Source organism: Centroberyx gerrardi, unplaced genomic scaffold (assembly GCF_048128805.1).
Source record: "Centroberyx gerrardi isolate f3 unplaced genomic scaffold, fCenGer3.hap1.cur.20231027 Scaffold_88, whole genome shotgun sequence".
Classification (NCBI taxonomy): Eukaryota; Metazoa; Chordata; class Actinopteri; order Beryciformes; family Berycidae; genus Centroberyx; species Centroberyx gerrardi.
In genome coordinates this window covers 55,785-80,838 of record NW_027605223.1, presented here as the reverse complement: position 1 = coordinate 80,838, position 25,054 = coordinate 55,785, and the positions used below count along the sequence as shown (strand labels likewise).

The window sequence follows — 25,054 nt, the reverse complement described above, 5'->3', positions numbered from 1 at the left end:
TGTTGGTCTCCATGGAACAGAAGTCACTTCAGACAGGAGTAAAGTTTCCTCACCTCTCCGGTGCTGAACAGGATCGGTTTGGGACTGTGGCATTCCTGCGTCTGATTGACGGTTCGCCCAGGACAGCGTCTCTGATGCCGTCCCAGAACGGGTCGCCTACCACAGCACCTGCACACACACACACACACACACACACACACACACACACAGCCTTCTAGTTCCATGGCCTCCTGTCTGTACAGCTGATAAAGTGAACAACGTATATTTGCACGCAATAGCTCAGCCTGCAAATCTGTTGTGAAAGACGCAGTACTGTAATAACAACTGTAATATCTGTTGTGATTAGCTGGATTATTTTCAGTACATTTGGTTGTTGTAATCGTTTGGTCTAATTTATTCGTCTTATTCTTATTTAGATCTAATTCTCTGCTGCTGGGAAAACCCAGTTTCCCCACAGGGATCATAAAGCTTCATCTGATCTAAATACAAGCCGTAAAAACAGTAAAAATACAGTAGAAGTACAGTAGAATAACAGTAGAGCGACAGTAGAGCGACAGTAGAGCGACAGTAGAGCGACATTAGAGCGACATTAGAGCGCCAGTAGAGTGACAGTAGAGTGACAGTAGAGTGACAGTAGAATGACAGTAGAGCGACAGTAGAGCGACAGTAGAATGACAGTAGAGCGACAGTAGAGTGACAGTAGAGTGACAGTAGAATGACAGTAGAGCGACAGTAGAGCGACAGTAGAGCGACAGTAGAATGACAGTAGAGCGACAGTAGAGCGACAGTAGAGCGACATTAGAGCGACAGTAGAGCGACAGTAGAGTGACAGTAGAGTGACAGTAGAGTGACAGTAGAATGACAGTAGAGCGACAGTAGAGCGACAGTAGAGCGACAGTAGAATGACAGTAGAGCGACAGTAGAGCGACAGTAGAGTGACAGTAGAATGACAGTAGAGCGACAGTAGAGCGACAGTAGAGCGACATTAGAGCGACAGTAGAGTGACAGTAGAGCGACAGTAGAGCGACAGTAGAGCGACAGTAGAGTGCCAGTAGAGTGCCAGTAGAGCGCCAGTAGAGCGACAGTAGAGCGCCAGTAGAGCGACAGTAGAGCGACAGTAGAGTGCCAGTAGAGTGACAGTAGAGCGACAGTAGAGTGCCAGTAGAGTGCCAGTAGAGTGACAGTAGAGCGACAGTAGAGCGACAGTAGAGCGACAGTAGAGTGACAGTAGAGTGCCAGTAGAGCGACAGTAGAGCGACAGTAGAGTGACAGTAGAATGACAGTAGAGCGACAGTTAGAGCGACATTAGAGCGACATTAGAGTGACAGTAGAGTGACAGTAGAGTGACAGTAGAGTGACAGTAGAGTGCCAGTAGAGCGACAGTAGAGCGACAGTAGAGCGACAGTAGAGCGCCAGTAGAGCGACAGTAGAGCGCCAGTAGAGCGACAGTGGAATGACAGTAGAGCGACAGTAGAGCGACAGTAGAGCGACAGTAGAGTGACAGTAGAGCGACAGTAGAGCGACAGTAGAGTGACAGTAGAGTGACAGTAGAGTCACCCTGGGTGAAGTTCAGTTCTCCTCCTCCATCGGTGGTTCCTGCTGCAAAGCTGTGACCCAGAGCTGGTTTACATGTTCTGACCTGACACACACACACACACATACACACACACGCACGCACGCACGCACGCACGCACGCACGCACGCACGCACGCACGCACGCACACACGCACACACACACACACACACACAGATATTACACACGTATAAAGCTTGAAATTATTTAAAAACTTCTGTTTTGTCACCTTTCATTTGGTTATAGTAACAAGTAAACTGAAGGTAAAAACAAAAGGCTGCTCAGTATTAAAAATGGAAAAATAAATCAGCCTGGATGAATATATAACAGTTTTTTAATTTCTACCTAATCATACAACATTATATAGAGTATATATAGGGTTTCGTTCCAAAATGTGTGTGTGTGTGTGTGTGTGTGTGTGTGTGTGTGTGTGTGTGTGTACTGACTCTGTGTGTGTGTGTGTGTGTGTGTACTGACTGTGTGTGTGTGTGTGTGTGTGTGTGTACTGACTGTGTGTGTGTGTGTGTGTGTGTGTGTACTGACTGTGTGTGTGTGTGTGTGTGTGTGTACTGACTGTGTGTGTGGCGTTGATCTGAACCGTCACATCAGTCATGTTGACCCACTGATGGGCAGAATGAAGGAAACCGATCACCTCCTTATCTGCCTTACCATACAGCTCCTATAGGGGGGCAGAAACACACACACACACACACACACACACACACACACACACACACACACATTTGCATTACAAATGATTCCCAAATCTCTAATCCTAACTCTAATCCTAAACCCTAAATCCAAATCCTAAATTAACCTTAAAGAGGTGAGGAATGGCAAAATGTCCTCACTGTGCAGGACTTTCTGATCTTTCTGGACTACACAGACACACAAATTAGAGAAGAAAAGGAGAAGAAGAGAGAGAGAAGAGCAGAGAAAAGAAGGGAAGAGAAAAGAGTAGACAAGAGGATAGAGCGGAAGAAGAGAAAAGAGTATAAAACAGGATGGGGCCCCCTGCTGGCCGAGCTCACAACTGTCCCTCAAAACCCTCTGGATGGTTTCTACACTTCAGACAGAGCCTGAGGTTGTTTCACAAGATATGGCGGTGTTAAAATCTAATGCTATAGTCTTCATTGAGATTTTTCCAAAATGGATTACAAACCCTGTCGTGCTGATGATGTCACTGCCTCAGTCCTCCAATCACAGTGCAGTGTCAAGGCTGTGGCTGAAGTTCTGTTATAACTTTACAAAAAACTCATCTCATTCATACCTGATGTGCCTTAGTGTCGCAAAATGTCTGATATCTGAAAGTTCAAGGTGTGACTAATTTATAATCAATTATTAAAAATCCTCCTATGGGAAAATGAACGGTGATTTTATTTCTTTGAAACCAGCCAGCAGATGGCGTCAGCTGACGTCTTTCCCTCCAATCACAGGGTCGATGCCAAAGTGTCCTGGAGCAAAGCACTGAAGGTAAGATACTGAAGATGTGACATGTAAGAGAAGAAAGGAAGCAAGATGTGACAGACAGGCGACAGACAGACAGGCAGACAGACAGACAGACAGACAGACAGACAGACAGACAGACAGAGAGGCAGACAGACAGACAGGCAGACAGACAGACAGACAGACAGACAGAGAGGCAGACAGACAGACAGACAGACAGACAGACAGACAGACAGAGAGGCAGACAGACAGACAGACAGACAGGCAGACAGACAGACAGACAGGCAGACAGACAGACAGACAGGCAGACAGACAGGCAGACAGACAGACAGACAGACAGACAGACAGACAGACAGACAGACAGGCAGAGAGACAGACAGACAGACAGACAGACAGGCAGACAGACAGACAGACAGACAGACAGACAGACAGACAGGCAGACAGACAGGCAGACAGACAGGTACCTTAGCCTTCCTGTAGATGTTGTGTCCGATGATCCTGGTGCTGTGGAACATGTCCTCCCCAGGACCCGACGCCTGACACATCTCAGTCTGCAGACACAGTCTCTGTTTACTCTTACTGATCATCTCTTGTTACATGTAATGTTACACGCAATATTGTTTGTTTGTGAACTGTCATGCCAATAAAACACCTTGAATTGAAATTGAATTGAATTGATAATGGTCAACAATGTCTCCTCTCTGTGTGTGTGTGTGTGTGTGTGTGTGTGTGTGTGTGTGTGTGTGTGTGTACGTACCCCCCCTACAGGACAGGAGCTGTTCAGGTAGTCGCAGGCCAGTCCAGTGTTGACACACACCGGCCCTCTGGTGTTGGGACTGACGTCTCCCAGGTTACTGGAGGAGAAACCAGCGACGAACGCTCCCTGAGACACACAACACAGCTGATGTAACTCCGCCCCCTCCGGCGGCCATCTTGGAGGTCCTCAGCTCTGTGAACAGCTGACTGTGTTTCTGTCGTCTCAACAGAACTGAACAGACGGTTAATTTCTGTCTGTTTCTGACTGAACTGATCATTTCATCACTGATCCATCTGATTGATTTAGTGTTTAGATAATGTCAGCTTGTTAGCTAGCTAACCATAGTATCTGGTCAGCTAACATCACTGTCTTGTTGTTAACACATCTGATTAGCACACTAGCTAACGTAGCTAGTAGCAGCTAGCGTTAGCATGTTAGCATGGGCATAAGAACCATTCTGTCCTACAAAGGTAAATACTAGTAACACTTTTTGTGTTTTTCAAAGGTCAAATGTCATACCTAAGTTTAGATTTCAGTTTTGATTTTTTTTTAAAAATTAGACCTATAACTGTTGCTAAACAATACAGGCTGTTCACTTCTCTACCAAGAATACTTTTGTCAGGACAGGAGTTCATGATGATGAAGATAAGTCATTTTTCTCAGTTTCATTTTCTGAGTTTCAAGTCATGTTGTCTCACCCACCTGTCCAGGTAAAGCCCCGCGGTTCTTGTCCTGCTCCAGCAGGTAGGAGGCGTATCCCATGTTGTCGCTGCTCACCATCTGATTGGTGTACTTCATACTGACGGCATGGACAGCGAACCAGCTGGCAGGAGGCGGGGTTAATAATAATTGGTAGGGTTAGACCATTGTAATGAGTCACATGACTTGGACCCGAGTCACAGTTTTAATTGCGACTTAATGCGACTTTAATTGAGACTTGACTTGCTGCATGAAGAGAAGACTTGAGACTTGACTTGACTTGGGTTCTGGTGACTTGGGACTTGACTCTGACTTGTACTTTGATGACTTGAAAAGGTTTCTAAAGTCTTGACTTGAGATCTTGTGTTTGTGTAAATGACTTAGATTGAAAGTGATGAGATTTGTTCCAGCGGACGACTGAATTTAAATTCTGTTTTCTGAATTTGTATGGAATGATTGAATTTATTGAAGTTGAAACTGATTATAGAAATCAAACTCATGATGCTCTTACCAAGTTTTTATCCTATTAAAACCATATTGCATTGAAAAGTCCTAGATATTTAGTTTTCTTTAAGATATTAAATTGATACTGGACTCTTGATTTGTTCTGACTTGACTTGCTGTTCTACATTTAGACTTGAGACTTGAGTCTCAAGACTGGAGACTTGACTTGCGACTTGAGCAAAGTTGACTTGCTCACACCTCTGGAGGTTCCTCTCTTTTCTTTTGTAAAGCGCGTTGCACTGCATTTGTTTGCATGAAATGTGCTCTATAAATAAAGTTTATTATTATTAATATTATCATTACAGGAGTGTGTGTATTTACCTGAGCATGCCAATCCCATCTCCGTCCAGATCAGTGAACTTCAGCACCACCACCTGCTTGTCTGTGTTGGACTTATACCTGGAGAGATCAATATCAATACTAATCAATAATAATAACTGCTTTATACCTGGGGAGGAGATCAATGCTTATCAATAACTGGATAATTAAATATCAATAATAATTTCACAGTCTCTCCTCTCCTCTCCTCCTCTCCTCTCCTCTCCTCCTCTCCTCTCCTCTCCTCCTCTCCTCTCCTCTCCTCTCCTCCTCTCCTCTCCTCCTTTCCTCTCCTCTCCTCTCCTCTCCTCTCCTCTCCTCTCCTCCTCTCCTCTCCTCCTCTCCTCTCCTCTCCTCCTCTCCTCTCCTCTCCTCTCCTCCTCTCCTCTCCTCCTTTCCTCTCCTCTCCTCTCCTCTCCTCTCCTCTCCTCCTCTCCTCTCCTCTCCTCTCCTCTCCTCCTCTCCTCTCCTCTCCTCTCCTCTCCTCTCCTCTCCTCCTCTCCTCTCCTCTCCTCCTCTCCTCTCCTCTCCTCTCCTCTCCTCCTTTCCTCACCTCCTTCTCTCCTCCTCTGGATTGTTCTGGTAGGAGTGAGGACTTCTGTTCAGGCTGCTGTCTTCCAGATTTCCTCTGTTCATGTAGATCCGGCCCGGCCTCATGTTACGATGGGCTATGTCTATACTCTGGAAACAAACACAGTTTTATTACTATGGCTTAATGTTACGATGGGCTATGTCTATACTCTGGAAACAAATACAGTTTTATTACTATGGCTTAATGTCACGATGGGCTATGTCTATACTCTTTTCCAAGCTTTCTGCTTGGAAACAAGAAGAAGCAAAATAGGAAACTGCTTCTTCCTCTCCAGAATAAAACTTTCAACCAATAGCTATCGTTCTCTGGGGTTCCGTTAGGCCCCGCCTCCTGTCAATCATCCCAGACAAGCCAACAGACAAGCCACCAGAGCCAGACTCTTCCTCCAGCTCCAGTCTGGAACATGAGACAGAAACTAAAGCTAGAGTGTAAATCTGAGTCCTAACCCATATGAGGATGTTTGGTCCTCAAAAGTACAGAAATGCAGTAACACACTCACACTCACACACACACACACACTCACACACACACTCACACACACACACACTCACACACACACTCACCCTGACGATGCCGTCCACCAGCGGCTGTATGGAGGCCTTGATGTAGCCCTTGCTGGTGATCATGAACAGTGTGTATTGGAAATATCCGGCCAGTCCGGCGTGTGTGTGCGTCCCGCTCAGAACCACGTTGTCATGACGATACAGGTTCCCATACTTCACCTGCAGCTCCTGGAGAACCTGCACACACACACACACACACACACACACACACACACACAACAGAGATTGTTTATAAAGCAGAACACAGGATGTGCATGGACGTGTGTGTGTGCATGTGCGTGTGTGTGTGTGCGTGTGTGTGTGTGTGTGTGTGTGTGTGTGTGTGTGTCTCCACCTCCAGTCGGAGCCGCTGTGATATCATTCCTATGTCAGCGGTGACGAAGACGACTCTCCGCCTGCCGTCGTCGATGATGAAGGCTCGGCTGAACAGGCGGGTGTGAATCCCTGCTGCCGTCTGCTGCGGGTTCGCATAACCCATCTGAACACACACACACACACACACACACACACACACACACACACACACAAAGCAGGCTATTAGAGAAATCACGGTACTTTTACACATTATCAGAACAACATTTTTCTGGAAATATCTTCAGCTGATTCCTCCCAGTAATCAGAGTGAAACATCCTCACTGCTGAGTTAAATCAATCAGACAGACAGGAGAAAAACATGATTTACCAGAGGTGGGGACTCGAGTCACATGACTTGGACTCGAGTCACATGACTTGGACTCGAGTCACATGACTTGGAGGTTTCTAAAGTCTTGACTTGAGATCTTGTGTTTGTGTAAATGACTTAGATTGAAAGTGATGAGATTTGTTCCAGCGGACGACTGAATTTAAATTCTGTTTTCTGAATTTGTATGGAATGATTGAATTTATTGAAGTTGAAACTGATTATAGAAATCAAACTCATGATGCTCTTACCAAGTTTTTATCCTATTAAAACCATATTGCATTGAAAAGTCCTAGATATTTAGTTTTCTTTAAGATATTAAATTGATACTGGACTCTTGATTTGTTCTGACTTGACTTGCTGTTCTACATTTAGACTTGAGACTTGACTTTAATGACTTGGACTTGACTTGGTAATCTACATTTAGACTTGGGACTTGACTTGAGACTCGGGCAAAGTTGACTTGCTCACACCTCTGCTATTTACTATTAATTTATATGAAATTGTTGCAGATTTTCACTTTACTCAGAAATATTTCGCTGTGCAGACTGAAGTGATTTCTGACTGCAGACTGAGAATCTGACAGTTTCCTATCTCAGATTTCAGCAGAGACCATAAAGATTATCAGTGGAGACTCCAAACACACCCAGTCAGACCGTACTACTGAGAATACCACACACACACACACACACACACACACACACACACACACACACACACACACAGACCGGTCAAAGGAACTTTCCCAAGACAAAAATATGTTTCTTTCCTGTAATGTAGTTTAGACTTTGGAGTTTGATTCCCTGCAGCTCAAAAGGAAAGCATGGTGTGTGTGTGTGTGTGTGTGTGTGTGTGTGTGTGTGTGTGTGTGCTCTGCCTGAGACCTCATAAGCCGACAGTAAAGGTTTTCAGTAAGCTGCTGTTCAGTTCCAGGATTGAGAAACAAACGTTCAACCAATATGAGTTTCTTTTCTGAATCTTTGTATTAAAGCTGCCGATAGCTGATATTTTTTGCCGATATTCTACATCAAATTTGACATTTGACATGCCAAAAATTTCCCAGTATTCAGAGTTTCCTCCAGAGTTTTCCTCTCATCAGGGTGAAAAGCCTCTGAAACATTTAGAGCATCATGGGAAACTAAAACTCTCCACTGAACCAGACTGATGAGAGTGTTTGGGACACTACAGGCTGCTGCGGGAAACAACTTTCAGCCAGTAAATGAAATAAAACCTGAATTAAAACCTGATTCATCGCATCATTTTCTCATAATTTGTGTCTCCAGCAGGTAAACCTGTGTTTCAGAGTTCCTGCTCATTTCATCACTTTTCATGAGATCACGTTGCACCAAAAGCACTTGAATGCACCACAGGTCGTATTTGCCGCGTCTGAACCTGGGGCAGGGGTTTACGAGGAGACCCTGAAGGCAGCACGGCTCTGTGGAGCTGTACAGTGTGTGTTGTTCTGTGGTTCGGGTACCGACCAGAGGGATCTCAGCAGGGGGTCCGGTGCAGTCGGCCCGGCCCAGTCCGATCAGATAGGGGTCCTGCTGGGGCGGTGGACTGGGAGAACCGGGTTCTGGACTGGGAGAACTGGTAGATTCTGGACTGGGAGAACTGGTGGGTTCTGGATCTGAGGGGAGGAGAGGAGTGTCGTCATTTCAGGCGTTCACATTCTATCCAGATCCATATTTTTTCTCCTGTAGTGAAACTGAATGGGAGTTTTGATCCTGTTGTTAAACTGGGTGAAATAATGTCAGGAGAAATTACATATGATGAAGTTATTACATATTTTAACATGTTACTGAATTATTAAAACCTATTTTTCTAACACCATGGTGTGGAGGTGGTTCTCATAAAATGCTGAATGCTAAACTCTTTTTCAGCTGAACTGACAAAGTAAAGCAGAAACAGTCAGTATTAGTATCAGGATTTAACTTCATTTTACTCCTCTATTCATTTTCACGTTAGACTGAAAGGGGGCGGGGCCACAATCCCTTATATGGGCTGAGAAACGATGTCACAGTTGAGACAATTGTAATTTTAAACCAGCGTTAAAAATACAATTTTAATTGTGTAAAGCCTGAAATCTGGACTCAAATTCTTCGATGCTCTGTGTTTTACATGCATCTACTGTGTGTGTGTGTGTGTGTGTCTCTGCCTGTGTGTGTGTGTGTGTGTGTGTGTGTGTGTGTGTGTGTGTGTCCCTGCCTGTGTGTGTGTTGGGCAGCCAGGTTGCCATCAGTGTGAGCAGCGTCACACACACAGCCGTCATGATGAGGAAGAGAACGGCGAGCATCGCCTCCAGAGCCGAAACACCACAACACACCTTCCTCCTGCCCGCCATGCTGCACACACACACACGCACACACACACACACACACACACACACACACGCACACACACACAGGGGTAAAACCTTGTCGAAGTTAATCACGCTTCCCTTCCAGCTGATAATAAAAGCATTAATAACTATATTTATCAGCTCTTTAAAATTCTGCATAAATTCTTTACTTTCATTCTTTACAAGAGAAATTAGAGACGAACACATTTTTGTAGCTTTTGAGGGAAAAGGCTTCGGTACAAGACTGTGTTCTTATAGTGAAGTTACAAAACTACATTTCCCATGAAGCCTCTCTTCACCGTGTTTATTTATTTAGTAGATTATTTGACAGGAACAGTCCCTAGTTGGGCTTTTAAATAGACTATAACGATCTAAAATGTCTTGTATAGGATAATACAAAGGACAGACATTTTTAAAAATACCCTACATTATACATCATCACAATTACACAACACCACACAGTGTGCACACACACAACACCACACACACAACACCACACAGTGTGCACACACACAACACCACACACACAACAAACAAGAGGTTCAGAAGTGCACAATCAGTGATCAGCCATAAGACAATATAAAGAAAACAAGTGAGTAGAAGCCTCATTAGATTTCAGTCAGTTTTTGACTTTTGAGTTAAACGTTAGTAAGGAGCGAACCAAAATTATTGTGACGAAGACTTCAGCTGTTTAAATGGAGACCGACACTTCAGAGCGTGTTCAGGCTGGGAGCTTATTAACGCAAAAAACTGTTTTATTTTTTTTGCAGCAGCGTCTCAAACATTCTTCTACTTTCTGTAACTTTATTTTTACATGAACATGAACCATCACACACTAAAACAAAACAAATCTGACTCCACTCCCTGTCGCTGTATCTAACATGCTGGACTCGTCTGTCTCTTCTTCTGTGGTGTTCACACCAGTTCAGAACACATGAAGAAGCAGCTGGATATGAGCATCAGTCCAGACTTCATTTTGTTCTGCTAGGCTTTCTGTCTCCTTCTACCCATAATCCCTAGTGTTTCCTGTAGTTGGAGTCTCAGTTCTCTTGTTAGAGGACTGAGACTCTCGGTGACACCGGAGGTCAAAGGTCATTGTTCACCTGGACAATCCAACTGAACTGAAGGAGGAAACACTGCAGAGTTCAGACATAAAAAGAATTAGAATCAGAATTAAGACGAAGAAGAACGACTCACCTTCAGCTGCTGAGGCTCAGAGAGACAGTGTGAAGCCAGGTGTGTGTGTGTGTGTGTGTGTGTGTGTGTGTGTTGAGAGAGGGAGGGCTGATCCAAGGTCTGCTTTACAGCTCAGATCAACACACTGATTGGACCAGAAGACAGCTGTTATATAACTGAGAGAGAGAGAGAGAGAGAGAGAGAGAGACAGAGAGAGAGAGACAGAGAGAGAGACAGAGAGAGAGAGAGAGAGAGAGAGAGACAGAGAGAGAGAGAGAGAGAGAGACAGAGAGAGAGACAGAGAGAGAGAGAGACAGAGAGAGAGACAAGAGAGAGAGAGAGAGAGAGAGAGACAGAGAGAGAGAGAGAGAGAGAGAGACAGAGAGAGAGAGAGACAGAGAGAGAGACAGAGAGAGAGACAGAGAGAGAGAGAGACAGAGAGAGAGACAGAGAGAGAGAGAGAGAGAGACAGAGAGAGAGACAAACAAACACATACACACAATCACTATGTCTCTCTCTCACTCCAAAGGTCACCTGCAGTTCAGATAGATTATAGATTATAGATGATTGATTATAGATTACAGTTTGGATAATGGTTTTATTGTCATGGCTGATGATTAGAAAGCGTTCACACTGGATCTGGTTTGAGTTTCAGCTTCATGCTCCTGGATCCAGATCAATTCAAATGTTGCAAAAAATAAAATGTTAATTTAGTTTAGTTTGTATCAGCTGGATGAAGAGAATAAATAGACTTCCTGAAGAAAAGAAACTGACTGGTCCAGAGGACCTCTGGAGTCCCAAGTCAGTCTCCAGTCTTGAGGCACAAGTCTCAAGTCAAGTCCCAAGTCTAAATGTAGACTAAAATCTACATCAATGCAATATGGTTTTAATAGGATAAAAACTTGGTAAGAGCATCATGAGTTTGATTTCTATAATCAGTTTCAACTTCAATAAATTCAATCATTCCATACAAATTCAGAAAACAGAATTTAAATTCAGTCGTCCGCTGGAACAAATCTCATCACTTTCAATCTAAGTCATTTACACAAACACAAGATCTCAAGTCAAGACTTTAGAAACCTTTTCAAGTCATCAAAGTACAAGTCAGAGTCAAGTCCCAAGTCACCAGAACCCAAGTCAAGTCAAGTCTCAAGTCTTCTCTTCATGCAGCAAGTCAAGTCTCAAGCTATTAAAACTGTGACTCGAGTCCAAGTCATGTGAACAAGACAGTTCTGATAACAGACTTTGATGCAGAGTTATGGATTGAAATTAATGTGTTGATCCACTGGAGAAATAATGTTAGAACTAACACAGGCGGCACACCGGCACACCGGCACACAGCGGCCCAGAGTCTCCCCACAGTACTGCACTGACACACTGGAGGAGACACCAGAGAGAGACCAGCTGGAACACCTGACCAAAAAACACCAACTAAACCTCACCGCACAACCGCCATTGACAAAATTCAAACAAATAGAAAAAACAACACAAGAAGAATATTATCACTATTGGCAAAAAGAAATCAAACTTATAAATGTAGCCAGGTAGTCTGAGCAGTCATTATAAAAAATAAAGTCATCGGACAGGTATGACAATATTAGAATAACTACTCCCCTCAGTTATTATGTTCCATTTGCGCTCCCTAGTGGCGCAACTGAGAGAGGGAAGTGAGCATGCGTCGACAAGTTTTTTTCTGTTTTTTCTTCTTGCTGAGACAGACACGAGCACAACAGTAGCGCCAGCAGGTAGCTCTTGTGCAGAAAGTTGAAATGGTCTAACCACTTTGATTAAAGTAGAAAACTAGCAACAATAAATGATGAGAGATTCTTGAAAGCTGAATAAGAAGTTATACAACAGCCACGGTGCTGCCGACCCGTCCAAACGGCGTTTGGATCGAACATTGCGGCTGGTTTTTTTGTTGGGACGATACTACAGACAGAACTGTGCTGCTCGAGCCGCCGTCATCCCACTGCCTCCTGGTCTCCATCTCCATCATCACCATCTTCTCACCGCTCACTGGATCTTCGCCGCCATCGTCATCTTCAATCCTCATCTCCACTACTCATCAGATTCAACCTTCTTCATCTTCTCCATCTCCTGGGGAGCCAGGATGGACAGTTTTCCTTGCTAAGGGTGGTGGTAGGAACTTGATTGCATTCGGAAAAACTCATGAAACAGGGTTGAACAAACATAAAGACTGCTTTCATATTCCCTTGGTTATTTCTATGAAAGGTATAGACTGTTTCATTTTGAGATCTCGTTTTATTTTCTTCGTTGTTCTTGTTGGGCCTCAACATTTAAAAATTGTGGTTGAAGTACACTGGGTTTGAACCTAAACTGCCTAGCTAAAATTGGTTGCCATAGTGAATAATTTAGTTAGCCATATTAGGTTCTCTGTGCAAATTGATTATAAATTAATCAATACTAGGAATTTTGTATCATTTCAAGTTGTAATTAGTCCTGGTTGCGGGTGCAATTTTGTTTCATGCCCAAGATGTGTACGAGTTCAAAAATTCCTGTAGCAAAATGGGAAGTGTAGTATATGAAAGAACATATGCAAGGTTATTGTTCTAACTGAAAGGAAATAAGACAGGAAAAAAGAAACAATAATACACTACAGTTAAACATAACAGTATTCAGTTGTTGGTGTGAGTTATTAAGGGAAGGATTAAGAAATGTCATTGTGTACTTCACTACTTCATCATATGCCTGTCTCCTCTTAGAACCTAGACCTTTAGATTTACCTGCAAAATTGGCGACACGCGCCAAGTAGGTTACATAAACAAAACTAAATGCTTACAAAACCTTAAAGTGGATACAGACAACTTTTCAACTGCTAGCTAACGCTAGCAGCCAGAAACAAACATAGTTAGATGTTTCTTTCTTTTGTTTCTGGTAGCGTTAGCAACATGGCTACCGGGGAAAACTATCCTATTCCTCTTTTGGTTGCGCAATGGATGACGCACTTCCTTTGTGCCGTAAATCGAGCCTTCGTTCTCCCGGGACATCGTGCCCGGTGGCAGACAGAATGCTATAGAGATTTGCAGGAGAGACCAGCAGCTAGCTATAGAGACGGGCAGGAGAGACCAGCAGCTAGCTATAGAGACGGGCAGGAGAGACCAGCAGCTAGCTATAGAGACGGGCAGGAGAGACCAGCAGCTAGCTATAGAGACGGGCAGGAGAGACCAGCAGCTATAGAGATGGGCAGGAGAGACCAGCAGCTAGCTATAGAGATGGGCAGGAGAGACCAGCAGCTAGCTATAGAGACGGGCAGGAGAGACCAGCAGCTATAGAGATGGGCAGGAGAGACCAGCAGCTAGCTATAGAGATGGGCAGGAGAGACCAGCAGCTAGCTATAGAGACGGGCAGGAGAGAAGAAAGAGAGAGTCACACTGCGACTCAGGAGAAACAGGAAGTGAAGAACTCTTCTTCTCTCCTGTATATGAACACATCAGGAACTCAGACTGTTCAAACATCTCTGAAAGAATAGAGAACTTTCAAAATCTCAGTATCAACGAAAAAATGTGTCTCCTGCTTGGAGAAAATGTTGAAACAGTAGAACTCTGTGCTCAGTATGTGATGTCATGATGATGTCATGATGATGTCATGGTGATGTCATGATGATGTCATGGTGATGTCATGCCATAATCTAAGAAACACATCTACTCGGTAAACTCTTCTTTAACTTTGCTTTTTTTGTAATCATCACTGTTATTGTTGTTACTGTCCAGAAATATTCTACATGATGAATCTATGTATTTAATATGCAGTTTATTTCATTTTATTTTACTTTAATTCTATCTCATTTATGTTTGAATCTATGCTTTGGCAACATGTGCACATGTACGTCATGCCAATAAAGCTCCTTGAATTGAATTGAATTGAATTGAATTGAGAGGGGGAGGGGGAGAGAGAGAGAGAGAGAGAGGGATAGAGAGAGAGAAACAAATGTTGGTGTTTACACAGTTCTCACTTATTTGTATTTATATTTCTTAACTGCAATGTCTACATTTTTCTATTTTTATTTGAAGTTATCTTTACTTATCTATATATATATATATGTTTTTTTTGCTTCTTTTTTTTACAGCAAAATCAAAACTTTTCTGTTTGTATTTTTAAGTTAATTTCACCTATTCTTATTTATATATTTGATTGCAATGTTGTAATGTTACACAGTTCTGTTTACACATTTCTTAATTCTAGTATATCTTTAGTTGTGCGTACATTTTTTGTTTTTATTTCACACTTGCTTTGGCAATGTGTGAAATGTGAATTATTACATGCACTGCAGTTCTAGTGGTGTGTATTGGTTTGGCTGCTCCATTGATTTTCAATGGGGTGAAATGTTTCCAAACAGATATGAGATTAGTTGTAATTATAGTTATTTCACAGAGACCTGCGCTGTTTAATCTGATGAGGCTAACAGGCCAACTGTGTGTGTGTCTGTGTGTGTGTGTGTGTGTGTGTGTGTGTGTGTGTGTGTGTGCGTGTGTTGGTCCCTCCCTGTCCCTCAGTCAGAGTCTATCTGCCCCCTAGTGGCCGTTAGGAGACTTTCACTCTCTCACAGTTGAAACTGCTTGTTGGAAAAGATGAAGACCAAACAATGTTCATTTAGGAGAAACTTTAATTCTGACAAATAATTACAGAAAACTAGATAGAAGTTTAGCTTGGAATGATGAGATGACAATAAAATACCAAATGTTGCTAAAGAAAGATATTTCAACCTGTCAATCATCAACAACAGACTGACAAAAAAGAATGAACAACCAGAACTTGATTCTGTCTGGTTTCATTTCTCATTCATTTCATTTTCACAATAAAATGTCCATGTTCTTGTTGTTAAAACCCTGTTCAGTTACCCAACACACACAATACACTCTATTTAGTAAAGTGTGTGTGTGTGTGTGTGTGTGTGTGTGTGTGTGTGTGTGTGATCCTGTCCAGAGTGAACTATCATCTCAGCAGCTGTCTTTGGTCAGCAGTGTGAGTGTTTCTCTCTCCCTCCTCTATCTGACAAGAGATACTGAGGAACCAGACAACCCAGACCAGAACCCAAACACAGGATAGAGTGGTTCAGTGAATGTGGAGTGGAAGGTGTGGATGTGGATCAGTGTGTCAGAGGAAACTCTGTAGAAGGACAGAGAGCCAGCAGACCAGTCCAGATACACTGCTACTCTGTTAGAGTCAGAGGAGGGGAGGGAACGTATGAATGTTCCTCTGTTATTGTGACAGGGAGAGTAACGATCACCAGAGCAGGACAGACTCCAGGACTTTTCATTCCATCCAATCCTGCAGTCTTCACCCGCTCCTCTCCTCCTGATTCCTCTGTAAGTCACTCCTATATGAACCACTCCTTCCCTCTCGACCTCCCAGTAACAGCGACCAGTCAGACCGTTTCTACACAGCAGCTGAGGCCAGAAGTCAAATCTCTCTGGGTGATCAGGATATGGCCGCTGCTCTCTCACTGCTGTCACCTTTCTGTTGTCTTCAGACAGGAAGAGGTCTCTGTGTGCTGTGTTTGGGTCCAGAGTGAGTTCACAGGCATCTGATGAGAGAACAAGACTCAATACAGCAGCAGCTTCTCATCTAATACACCTGTTGTGTTTATTATTGGTTGATTTATTAACAGATTGACTGTTCATTTCTTCAGTTTCATGATGACAAATTTTGTCAGCTATCTTTTTTCAGAGTAGGATTTGAATGGATGTCACACATGAGCTTTCTATTTAAATAGAAACTGAATGTGCTGCTTTGTTTTCATGAATCAAACTAAATACACACTTACACTTCCTCAGACCTGGTTTCAACCACCGCACTGCATCATGGTCCACACTGTGGGGGGTGGGGGGGTGGGGTGGGTGGGGGGGGGGGTAAATAAAGTCAGAAAGCATAATCTCTTTGATAATGAACAAATAACCTTCATAACCTTCCATATCAGTGGTTTTCCAGACGGCGTCACTCATATCCTCCATTCAACATTAAACAATATTCCTCAGCTTCTCAGCAGCTCCGTTCACACTGAATTTATGAATCAGAGTGAATGTTCATATGTTGGTACAGACTGGAGCAGAGCGGAGTAAAATGACCAGACTGAGTCTGTACGGTAACAGGAGTCACTCCACTCCTGTAAATAATGTCTGTAACCATAGTAACGTTTACTGCAGACCAATATGGCGGCTCCCATCGCCTGTGTCTTCAGTCTACTGGACACCAGTAACACCAGTAACCAGAGGCGTCAGTTTATCCATCAGATTTGAATAAACCTCCACCGACAGCGGCGTGGTTTCTCTTCTTCCACCTCATGAACTCGATACTTTAAAGAGACGCAACATTCGGCCTCAAGACACAGAACTGGTGGAGCGACTGCAGTGTTGAGGAAACAGACTGATAGAAAATGTGAGAATGTCTCAACTCTTCCCTCCGTCTCTTTCAAATGAACGATGATAAAGTTACGTAACGTAACGAGCGTCGAGCCCGACGTCACGTAACGAGCGGCTGTCCGGTCCGGTTCCGGTTCCGGTTCACACTACTCAGACCGACCGAATCTGCTCTCAGATTCAGTATCGACACCTGAATGTTTCAGGTAGTGAGTTTGGTCGTAGAAACCTTCACTCTCCTTAATAACTGAACTGTGTGTGAACCGAACGGGACGAAGCTCCAATGAGGAGCGACGGCCGTATTTAGCTGCGGCGCGGACGCAGCTGGTCCGACAGAGAAAACGTGCGTGACTCTCGGCCTTCTAGCGGACGTCGCCTCTCCATACCTGAGAGAGTCCGGTCTCCGGTGTGGATCCTCCAGTCCAGCAGAGAGCAGCTTCACTCCTGAGGCTCCTGGATGATTGTAGCTCAGGTCCAGCTCTCTCAGATGGGAGGGGTTGGAGGTCAGAGCTGAGGCCAGAGAAGCACAGCCTTCCTCTGTGAGCAGACAGCCTGACAGCCTGCACACACACACACACACACACACACACACACACACACACAAAACACGGTGACAAGTCCTTTACTTCAGGTTTCACCAACAGAGGCAGTGAGGAGAGAAATAATGAAATATTCTCTCAGAGGAGAGAAAGTAGAGCTGAATGTTGGTTTCTCAGCTGCTTTCAAAAACCACATCAGCAGGAAAATGAGAGTTCAGGTATTTTCTCTGACATTAATGTGCATGTAAAGCAGAATTTAAACGGTCTGTTGAACAGTAACAGTGATCCTGACCTGAGAGTCTCCAGTCTACAGTGTGGACTCTCCAGTCCAGCAGAGAGCAGCTTCAGTCCTGAATCCTGCAGGTCGTTGTTACTCAGGTCCAGCTCTCTCAGACTAGAGGACTGGGAGCTGAGACCTGAAGCCAGAGCTCCACAGCTTCTCTCTGACAGCTGACAGACACTCAGCCTGAAGGACAAGAAGACATGTGGAAATGTTACTCTGTTATATTTAATGTCATTATTGTATTATTTCTACTGACAGACTGTATTGATGAGGCCTGGTCTAAAGCAGGTCCCAGTGTGTTTGCATGGTGCTGTATACTGAGCTGACTGGAGCACTAACACTGACAGGGAAACTGGTTTGATTCCCACTGGGCCGCCCATGCTAACAATGTATTCACACATGGTGCTGTAAGGTGATTGGATAAATAAATCCACCAAATGGCACATGCTTTGTTACGCTGCACAACGAGCCATAAAAAAGAAAATAAAGTGGATATAAATTAGGAAACACTTTAAAAACAAGTGTATTTAAATAATAATATAGAAATAAAACTAGAAAGGTGCATTTTCTGGAGAAAATGCGTGTGATTGCTGAGAGTGCAAGCTGTAGCTCGTGACAGCCCATAGTAACGAATACCTAGCATATGTGGTGTGTGTAGACACGTGTGTGTGTGGGCGTGGGAGTGTCCGTGTGCGTGTTTCTTAACATGACTGACCGTGGATTGTCTGTTCAAATTGAAACGGCTGAAACAAAGTATAATATGTGTATGTAATGTTAAAACTGTGGGAAATGTGTCAGTTTAAAACACTTCTGTGAAGGAGCTGTAATGAGTGTCCAAGTGATAAGTGATGATGTTAGAAATGTACTAAAATGTAACAATAGTGAGAAGAAAAGGGTAAGCAAATATGTAAAAGACACGTTAAAATGGAGAAGAGTGAAAAAATGAGAAGTGTGTGTGTCCAACAACGTGAGTGAGAGAAATGCTGGAAGGTACTAGTAGTAGGAAGAGTAGGAAGGCAGTGACAAGTAATAATGTTAGAAATGTACTAAAATGTAATAATACTAACAAGTAAAAAAGGTATTAAAATATGTAAAAGACATGTTGAAATGGAGAAGAGTGAAATAAGCAGAAGAGCTGCATGTGTAAGAGAGCAGCAGAGCAGCAGAAACTACTGTGAAAGAGTGGAAATGTACTAAAACGTACTAAAATGTAACAATACTAAGAAGTAAAAAGGTATAAAAATATGCAGTTGATAGGAAGAGTAGGAAGGCTTATGTGAAAAGCTGGAAGGTACTAGTGGTATGAAGAGTAGGAAGAGTAGGAAGGCTTATATATAAAAGATGAAAGGTACAACAAGTATGAAGTATGAAGAGTGGGTCTATATTCAGTAGAAAAAACAGAAAATACGAAAGTGACAAGTAATAATGTTAGAAATGTACTAAAATGTAATAGTACTAAGAAGTAAAAAGGTATAAAAATATGTAGTTGGTAGGAAGACTATGAAGGTGAACAAACTATCTGTTAGGAAGGCTTATGTGAAAAGCTGGAAGGTACTAGTAGTATGAAGAGTAAGAAGGCAGTGACAAGTAATAATGTTAGAAATGTACTAAAATGTAATAATACTAAGAAGTAAAAAGGTATTAAAATATGTAAAAGACATGTTGAAATGGAAAAGAGTGAAATAAGCAGAAGAGCTGCAGAAACTACTGTGAAAAAGAGTGGAACACTAGTGTCAAACAAACGTTAATATCTCAAAAACTATACATCGCATCGCTTATATACTGACATTGTGAGTGAGAGCAGAAGCAGCTGAAGGGTTTGATATATAATATGTGTGTGTAGTATTAAAGTTGTGTGAACTGTCACAGTTTAAAATGTGTGAATTTAGTAAAAAGTGCAGCCTGTAAAGTCTGCTAGAGTGAGTTGTGACATCACCACTCTAGCGTAGCTCCATAGGGTCCCATTATAAAGGTTGAAAAAAGTATAAAACTTAAACTGCGATTACTCAAAAAGTACAAAAGGTATCAAAAAGCTGAATTAAAGTGATAAAGTACTAAAAGTGGTGACCCGTTTAAAGTTTGAATGGAGTTTCTAACTTAAAATATGAAAGAGTAGTTAGAGTTCAAAGAGGGCATGGTTTGAACATTCCGCCCATAGACTCCCATTGTAAAAAAAAAAGTGGAAAAAAGTAGAATAGTTTAAAAAGTATAAAAGATATCAAAAAGTTGAATACACGTACGCATGTCCTCAACAAGCTGAACATTTTAAAGTTAGAATGGAGTTTCTAGCTGAAAGTATGAATGAGTAGATAGGTGCCAAAAAAGTGTACGGATTAATAATAATAAAGAGCGAGAAGATTATACCTGTGATTGCTGAGTCAGCAATCACACAAATAGAAACATGAGAAACAAGATGAAGAAGTGAGGAGAGACAAAAAAGATTACACAAAATGACACAAAAGCAAGTCAATAAAAGTGTGTTTTACAAAGAGTTTTAAAGATGATAGTAAATCTGCACCTCAGTCCCTCAGGAAGGCTTTCCACAGTCTGGAAGCCCTGAGGACTAAAGTGAAACCACCTTCAGTGTTGAGTCTGGACTGAGGGAAAGTCAGGAGGACCTGAAGATCTCAGCTGGCTCTCAGCTCACAGGGAACTAAGAGCTCCACAGTGTAATTCAGGACCAAAACTAGCCTGCTTTAAATGTGTTCGGTGACATTTTAATATGAATTCTCTATCTAACTGGTAACCAGAGGACAGATGTTAAAACTGGGCAGATGATGATGTCACCTTCCCACTGGTTAAAATCTAGCTGCTCTATTCTGAAGCAGCTGGAGACGTGACAGTGAATTATGGCTGAGAGGAACAGAGAGAGGTGCAGTAATCTAATGACAAGATATCAGAGCATGGATGATCTTCTCTCAGTCACTGAGCTTCACTGCTGTGTATATGAAGCTGGATCAATAAAACTCAAATCCTCATGTAAAACCTGCAGGGCGACCTTTGCAGATTCAGGAATCCTGTTTTGAGAGAACGGATCTTAGTTTGGAGAAATGTGTCGAATCAACTGAGAAAAACTGTAAAGTGATTTTACCTGAGAGTCTCCAGTCTGCAGTCTGGACTCTCCAGTCCAGCAGAGAGCAGCTTCAGTCCTGAATCCTGCAGGTTGTTGTTACTCAGGTCCAGCTCTCTCAGATGGGAGGGGTTGGACTTCAGAGCTGAGGCCAGGACTTCACAGTGAGTCTCTGACAAGCTGCAGCCCCTCAATCTGAATAAAGAATAAAGCAAGTAGCTATAAAATAAAATATTCCTGAAAGCTTTCAACAGTCCAGTGTTTCATAATCCAATGGACTTCAGCATGTTGTCAGTGTGGATCAGCATCATGTCGGCCTTATAGAGTCTTTCCATCTGAAACCAGACCGGCTGTCACACCTCTGTCACTCTGATTGGAGGCCAGTTTTTGATAAGATCCTGGCTGGTGGCAAGTTTGGGGGGGGGGGGGGGGGGGGGGGGGGGGGGGCTAGGCTGGAGGTAGGCATTTATTTAACGACCTACACCAACTAACGTGTGAGGTCTAGCTAGCCCCATAGCACTTAAACTGTGAAAGATACAAGAGTGTACTAATATGGACACGTGAGTTTTTATCCCTGAAGATACACAAAAGAAAATATCTTTAATACATTGTGTATCCATAGTTGGATCAATACCTGGGTGATTATGTCTCTATACATTCTGGGTAATTACCACAATAAAAGTTTGATCTTTAATTCCTTTATTGCCTCCAACACTCTCACATCAAAGTTTTGCCCCCAATAGATGGAGGCCATTTTGGAGCCATTTGGACTCCTGCATCTTTATAAACTATGGAGAATATCATCAACAGAGTTCATCGTTATTCATTTGAATACAAAAGGATTGTGTGAAAACAACATGAGGAGAATTTGAGATCTAAGCCTCTAAAACCAGATCCTGTCTGATTTCAGATGGATCAACTCTATACAGACGTCCTCAAATTACAATATTCATATAATATTCATGTCAGCACATTATTAAATATGATGTCTGACCTGAGAGTCTCCAGTCTGCAGTGTGGACTCTCCAGTCCAGCAGAGAGCAGCTTCACTTCTGAATCCTGCAGGTTGTTGTTACTCAGGTCCAGCTCTCTGAGATGGGAGGGGTTGGACTTCAGAGCTGAGACCAGGACTTCATAGTGAGTCTCTGACAACCTGCAGCCCCTTAATCTGAATAAAGAATAAAGGAGGAGTTGGACTTCAGAGCTGAGACCAGGACTTCAGAGCTGAGACCAGGACTTCAGAGCTGAGACCCAGGACTTCAGATCTGAGACCCAGGACTTCAGAGCTGAGATCAGGACTTCAGAGCTGAGATCAGGACTTCAGAGCTGAGACCAGGACTTCAGATCTGAGACCAGGACTTCAGAGCTGAGACCCAGGACTTCAGAGCTGAGACCAGGACTTCAGATCTGAGACCAGGACTTCAGAGCTGAGACCAGGACTTCAGAGCTGAGACCCAGGACTTCAGAGCTGAGACCAGGACTTCAGATCTGAGACCAGGACTTCAGAGCTGAGACCAGGACTTCAGAGCTGAGGTCTCTGAGAGTTCACAGCCAGAAAGTCTGTTTACAGATTTAATGTAAAATGAGAGATTATCAAAGCAGAGCTGAGACTAGCATACCAATCAAAACTTATACAGCATACTACTACTAATAATAATAATAGAAATGTTGATAATGATAACAATAACTTGTATTATAGAATTTGAATTTTCCAAAAGTGGTTCATGTATAATGTAAGCAGAAACCAAACAGAAAAGAATACATAAATGCAATTATATGAAAGCATTTCTGTAAAAAAGTGTTTAAAAAAAGAATGAAAAATGATAGAGATTTCAGCCTGAGCTCCACAGGCAGTTCAGTTCAGTTCTTCTGGTAAAACAACTCAGTAAAACAGCCTGACACCATTAGAGTCCGGCTTCACCACAGATTTGGTCGGGGTTTGGTTACTTTTAAGGTTTTGAGCCTACAGCATTAAATTCCAACTTTCCGAGTCGTATTTCCCACTTTGTCGGCTCGTTCATGTCGCTCTCTGTAATTCTGATATTTCTGACATGAGCTGAAGGCAGGAGAAGACGAGGGGAATCTTTCATAGATATTACACCAATAAAGAGTTGAACTAGACTAAAGAATGAAACTCAGTAAACAACCGATCTGTTAGATCAGTAACTGGAATGTGAAACTGAACCTGGAACAGTAATGACTTTACTCTGTTACAGGAAAAAGTAATGTGATTACAGTGACACATTACTTTGTAACGTGTTACGCCCAACACTGTACCACTGCTATGTAGAACAACAGTTAATAGTGTGTATGTTTGAGGAACTATAGATCTTTATTGTAATTCTGATGGTGTCAGGTATGAAGGTCGCTCTACACTGTTCTATACTGTTGGTATTCACATCAGGACTAACCGAGCCTTCCTGCAGTTCCTCACAGCTGGGATCAGTCTCCGTCGTCCCCCCTCTGTTGTGTTGTAGGCCTCCAGGTCCAACACATCCAGAACCTCCTCTGACATCTGCAGCATGTAGGCCAGAGCTGAGCAGTGGATCTCAGAGAGTCTCTTCTCTGATCTGGTGTCTGACTTCAGGAACTGTTGGATCTCCTGATGTACTGACTGGTCGTTCATCTCCACCAAACAGTGGAAGATGTTGATGCTTCTGTCTGGAGAGGTATCTTCAGTGTTCATCTTCTTCAGGTTGCTGATGGCTGTCTGGATGCTTTCTGGTCTGCTCTCTGTCTGACCCAGCAGGCCTCCTAAGAGTCTCTGGCTGGACTCCAGTGAGAGGCCATGAAGGAAGCGGACAAAGAGGTCCAGGTGGCCATTTTTACTGTGCAGGGATTTGTCCATGGCTCTCCTCAGGAAGACATCCAGGGATTGTTCACTGTCATCATATCCACCTGATATTCTATCTCTTCTTCTATATTCTCTCAGGAATATGTCCAGATCAGATCTACCCCAGTCTTTTCCCAGGAATGTCTCCAGTACCTTCTCATCCCTGTTTGTGTGACAGTGGAACATGTAGACAGCAGCCAGAAACTCCTGAATGCTCAGATGGACAAAGCAGAACATCTTGTCCTGGACCTGGTACAGCCCACACTCCTCTTTAAAGATCTGTGTGAACACTCCTGAGTACACTGAGGCTGCTCTGATATCAATGCCACACTCTGTCAGGTCGGCTTCATAGAAGATCAGGTTGCCTTTCTCCAGCTGCTCAAAAGCCAGTTTTCCCAGAGAGAGAATCATCTTCCTGCTCTCTGTAGTCCAGTGTGGATCTGTCTCATCTCTCTCATGATACTTGACATTCTGCAGTTTGGACTGAACCACCAGGAAGTGGATGTACATCTCAGTCAGGGTCTTGGGCAGGTCTCCTCTCTCCCTGGTTTTCAACACATGGTCCAGAACGGTAGCAGTGATCCAGCAGAAGACTGGGATGTGGCACATGATGTGGAGGCTTCGTGAAGTCTTGATGTGGGAGATGATTCTGCTGGCCTGCTCCTCATCTCTGAATCTCTTCCTGAAGTACTCCTCCTTCTGTGGGTCAGTGAAGCCTCTCACCTCTGTCACCATGTCAACACACGCAGGAGGGATCTGATTGGCCGCTGCGGGTCGTGTGGTTATCCAGAGGCGAGCAGAGGGAAGCAGTTTCCCCTTGATGAGGTTTGTCAGCAGCACGTCCACTGAGGTCGACTCTGTAACATCAGTCAGGATCTCGTTGTTCTGGAAGTCTAGAGGAAGTCGACACTCATCCAGACCGTCAAAGATGAACACAACCTGGAACTTGTCAAACCTGCAGATTCCTGCTTCTTTGGTCTCAGTAAAGAAGCGATGAAGAAGTTCCACCAAGCTGTACTTTTTCCCTTTCAGCAGATTCAGCTCTCGGAAAGTGAACGGAAATGTGAACTGTATATCCTGGTTGGCTTTGTCTTCAGCCCAGTCCAGAGTGAACTTCTGTGTTAAGACTGTTTTCCCAATGCCAGCCACTCCCTTTGTCATCAATGTTCTGATTGGTTTATCTCTTCCAGGTAAGGGTTTAAAGATGTCTTCACATTTGATTGTTGTTTCTGGTCTCGCTGGTTTCCTGGATGCTGCTTCAATCTGTCTGACCTCATGTTCATCATTGACCTCTCCACTCTCTC

The 25,054-nt window shown here is 43.3% G+C and overlaps 2 protein-coding genes across 3 annotated transcripts in view; both read right to left on the bottom strand.

The window, feature by feature from the left end:
• LOC139914502 (neutral ceramidase) overlaps positions 1 to 9,475 on the bottom strand; it is a gene marked incomplete at its 3' end in the record, with an annotated part of 10,493 nt that extends 1,018 nt beyond the window's left edge. The window contains 14 exon segments of the mRNA XM_078282360.1: positions 54 to 109; positions 112 to 168; positions 1,558 to 1,639; positions 2,148 to 2,252; positions 3,484 to 3,570; positions 3,777 to 3,902; positions 4,479 to 4,599; positions 5,301 to 5,378; positions 5,851 to 5,978; positions 6,453 to 6,629; positions 6,787 to 6,930; positions 8,613 to 8,707; positions 8,747 to 8,761; positions 9,340 to 9,475. Of these exon segments, the coding sequence (XP_078138486.1) occupies positions 54 to 109; positions 112 to 168; positions 1,558 to 1,639; positions 2,148 to 2,252; positions 3,484 to 3,570; positions 3,777 to 3,902; positions 4,479 to 4,599; positions 5,301 to 5,378; positions 5,851 to 5,978; positions 6,453 to 6,629; positions 6,787 to 6,930; positions 8,613 to 8,707; positions 8,747 to 8,761; positions 9,340 to 9,475 (1,407 nt within the window).
• Positions 9,476 to 15,318: 5,843 nt separating this feature from the next.
• Positions 15,319 to 25,044, bottom strand: LOC139914505 (protein NLRC3-like). Of its 2 annotated transcripts, XM_078282362.1 has the most exons (8): positions 23,873 to 25,044; positions 23,329 to 23,815; positions 21,912 to 22,085; positions 20,939 to 21,112; positions 17,857 to 18,030; positions 17,412 to 17,585; positions 16,434 to 16,480; positions 15,319 to 16,193 (listed from the first exon to the last, which is right to left on the bottom strand). In XM_078282362.1, the coding sequence occupies exons 1-8, from the start codon at positions 24,909 to 24,911 to the stop codon at positions 15,655 to 15,657; spliced, it is 2,808 nt and encodes a 935-aa protein (XP_078138488.1). In that variant the 5' UTR covers positions 24,912 to 25,044; the 3' UTR covers positions 15,319 to 15,654. The 2 variants fall into 2 exon arrangements, with proteins under 2 accessions (XP_078138488.1, XP_078138487.1); XM_078282361.1 differs by having other exon boundaries at positions 23,329 to 25,044.
• Positions 25,045 to 25,054: the final 10 nt, after the last annotated feature.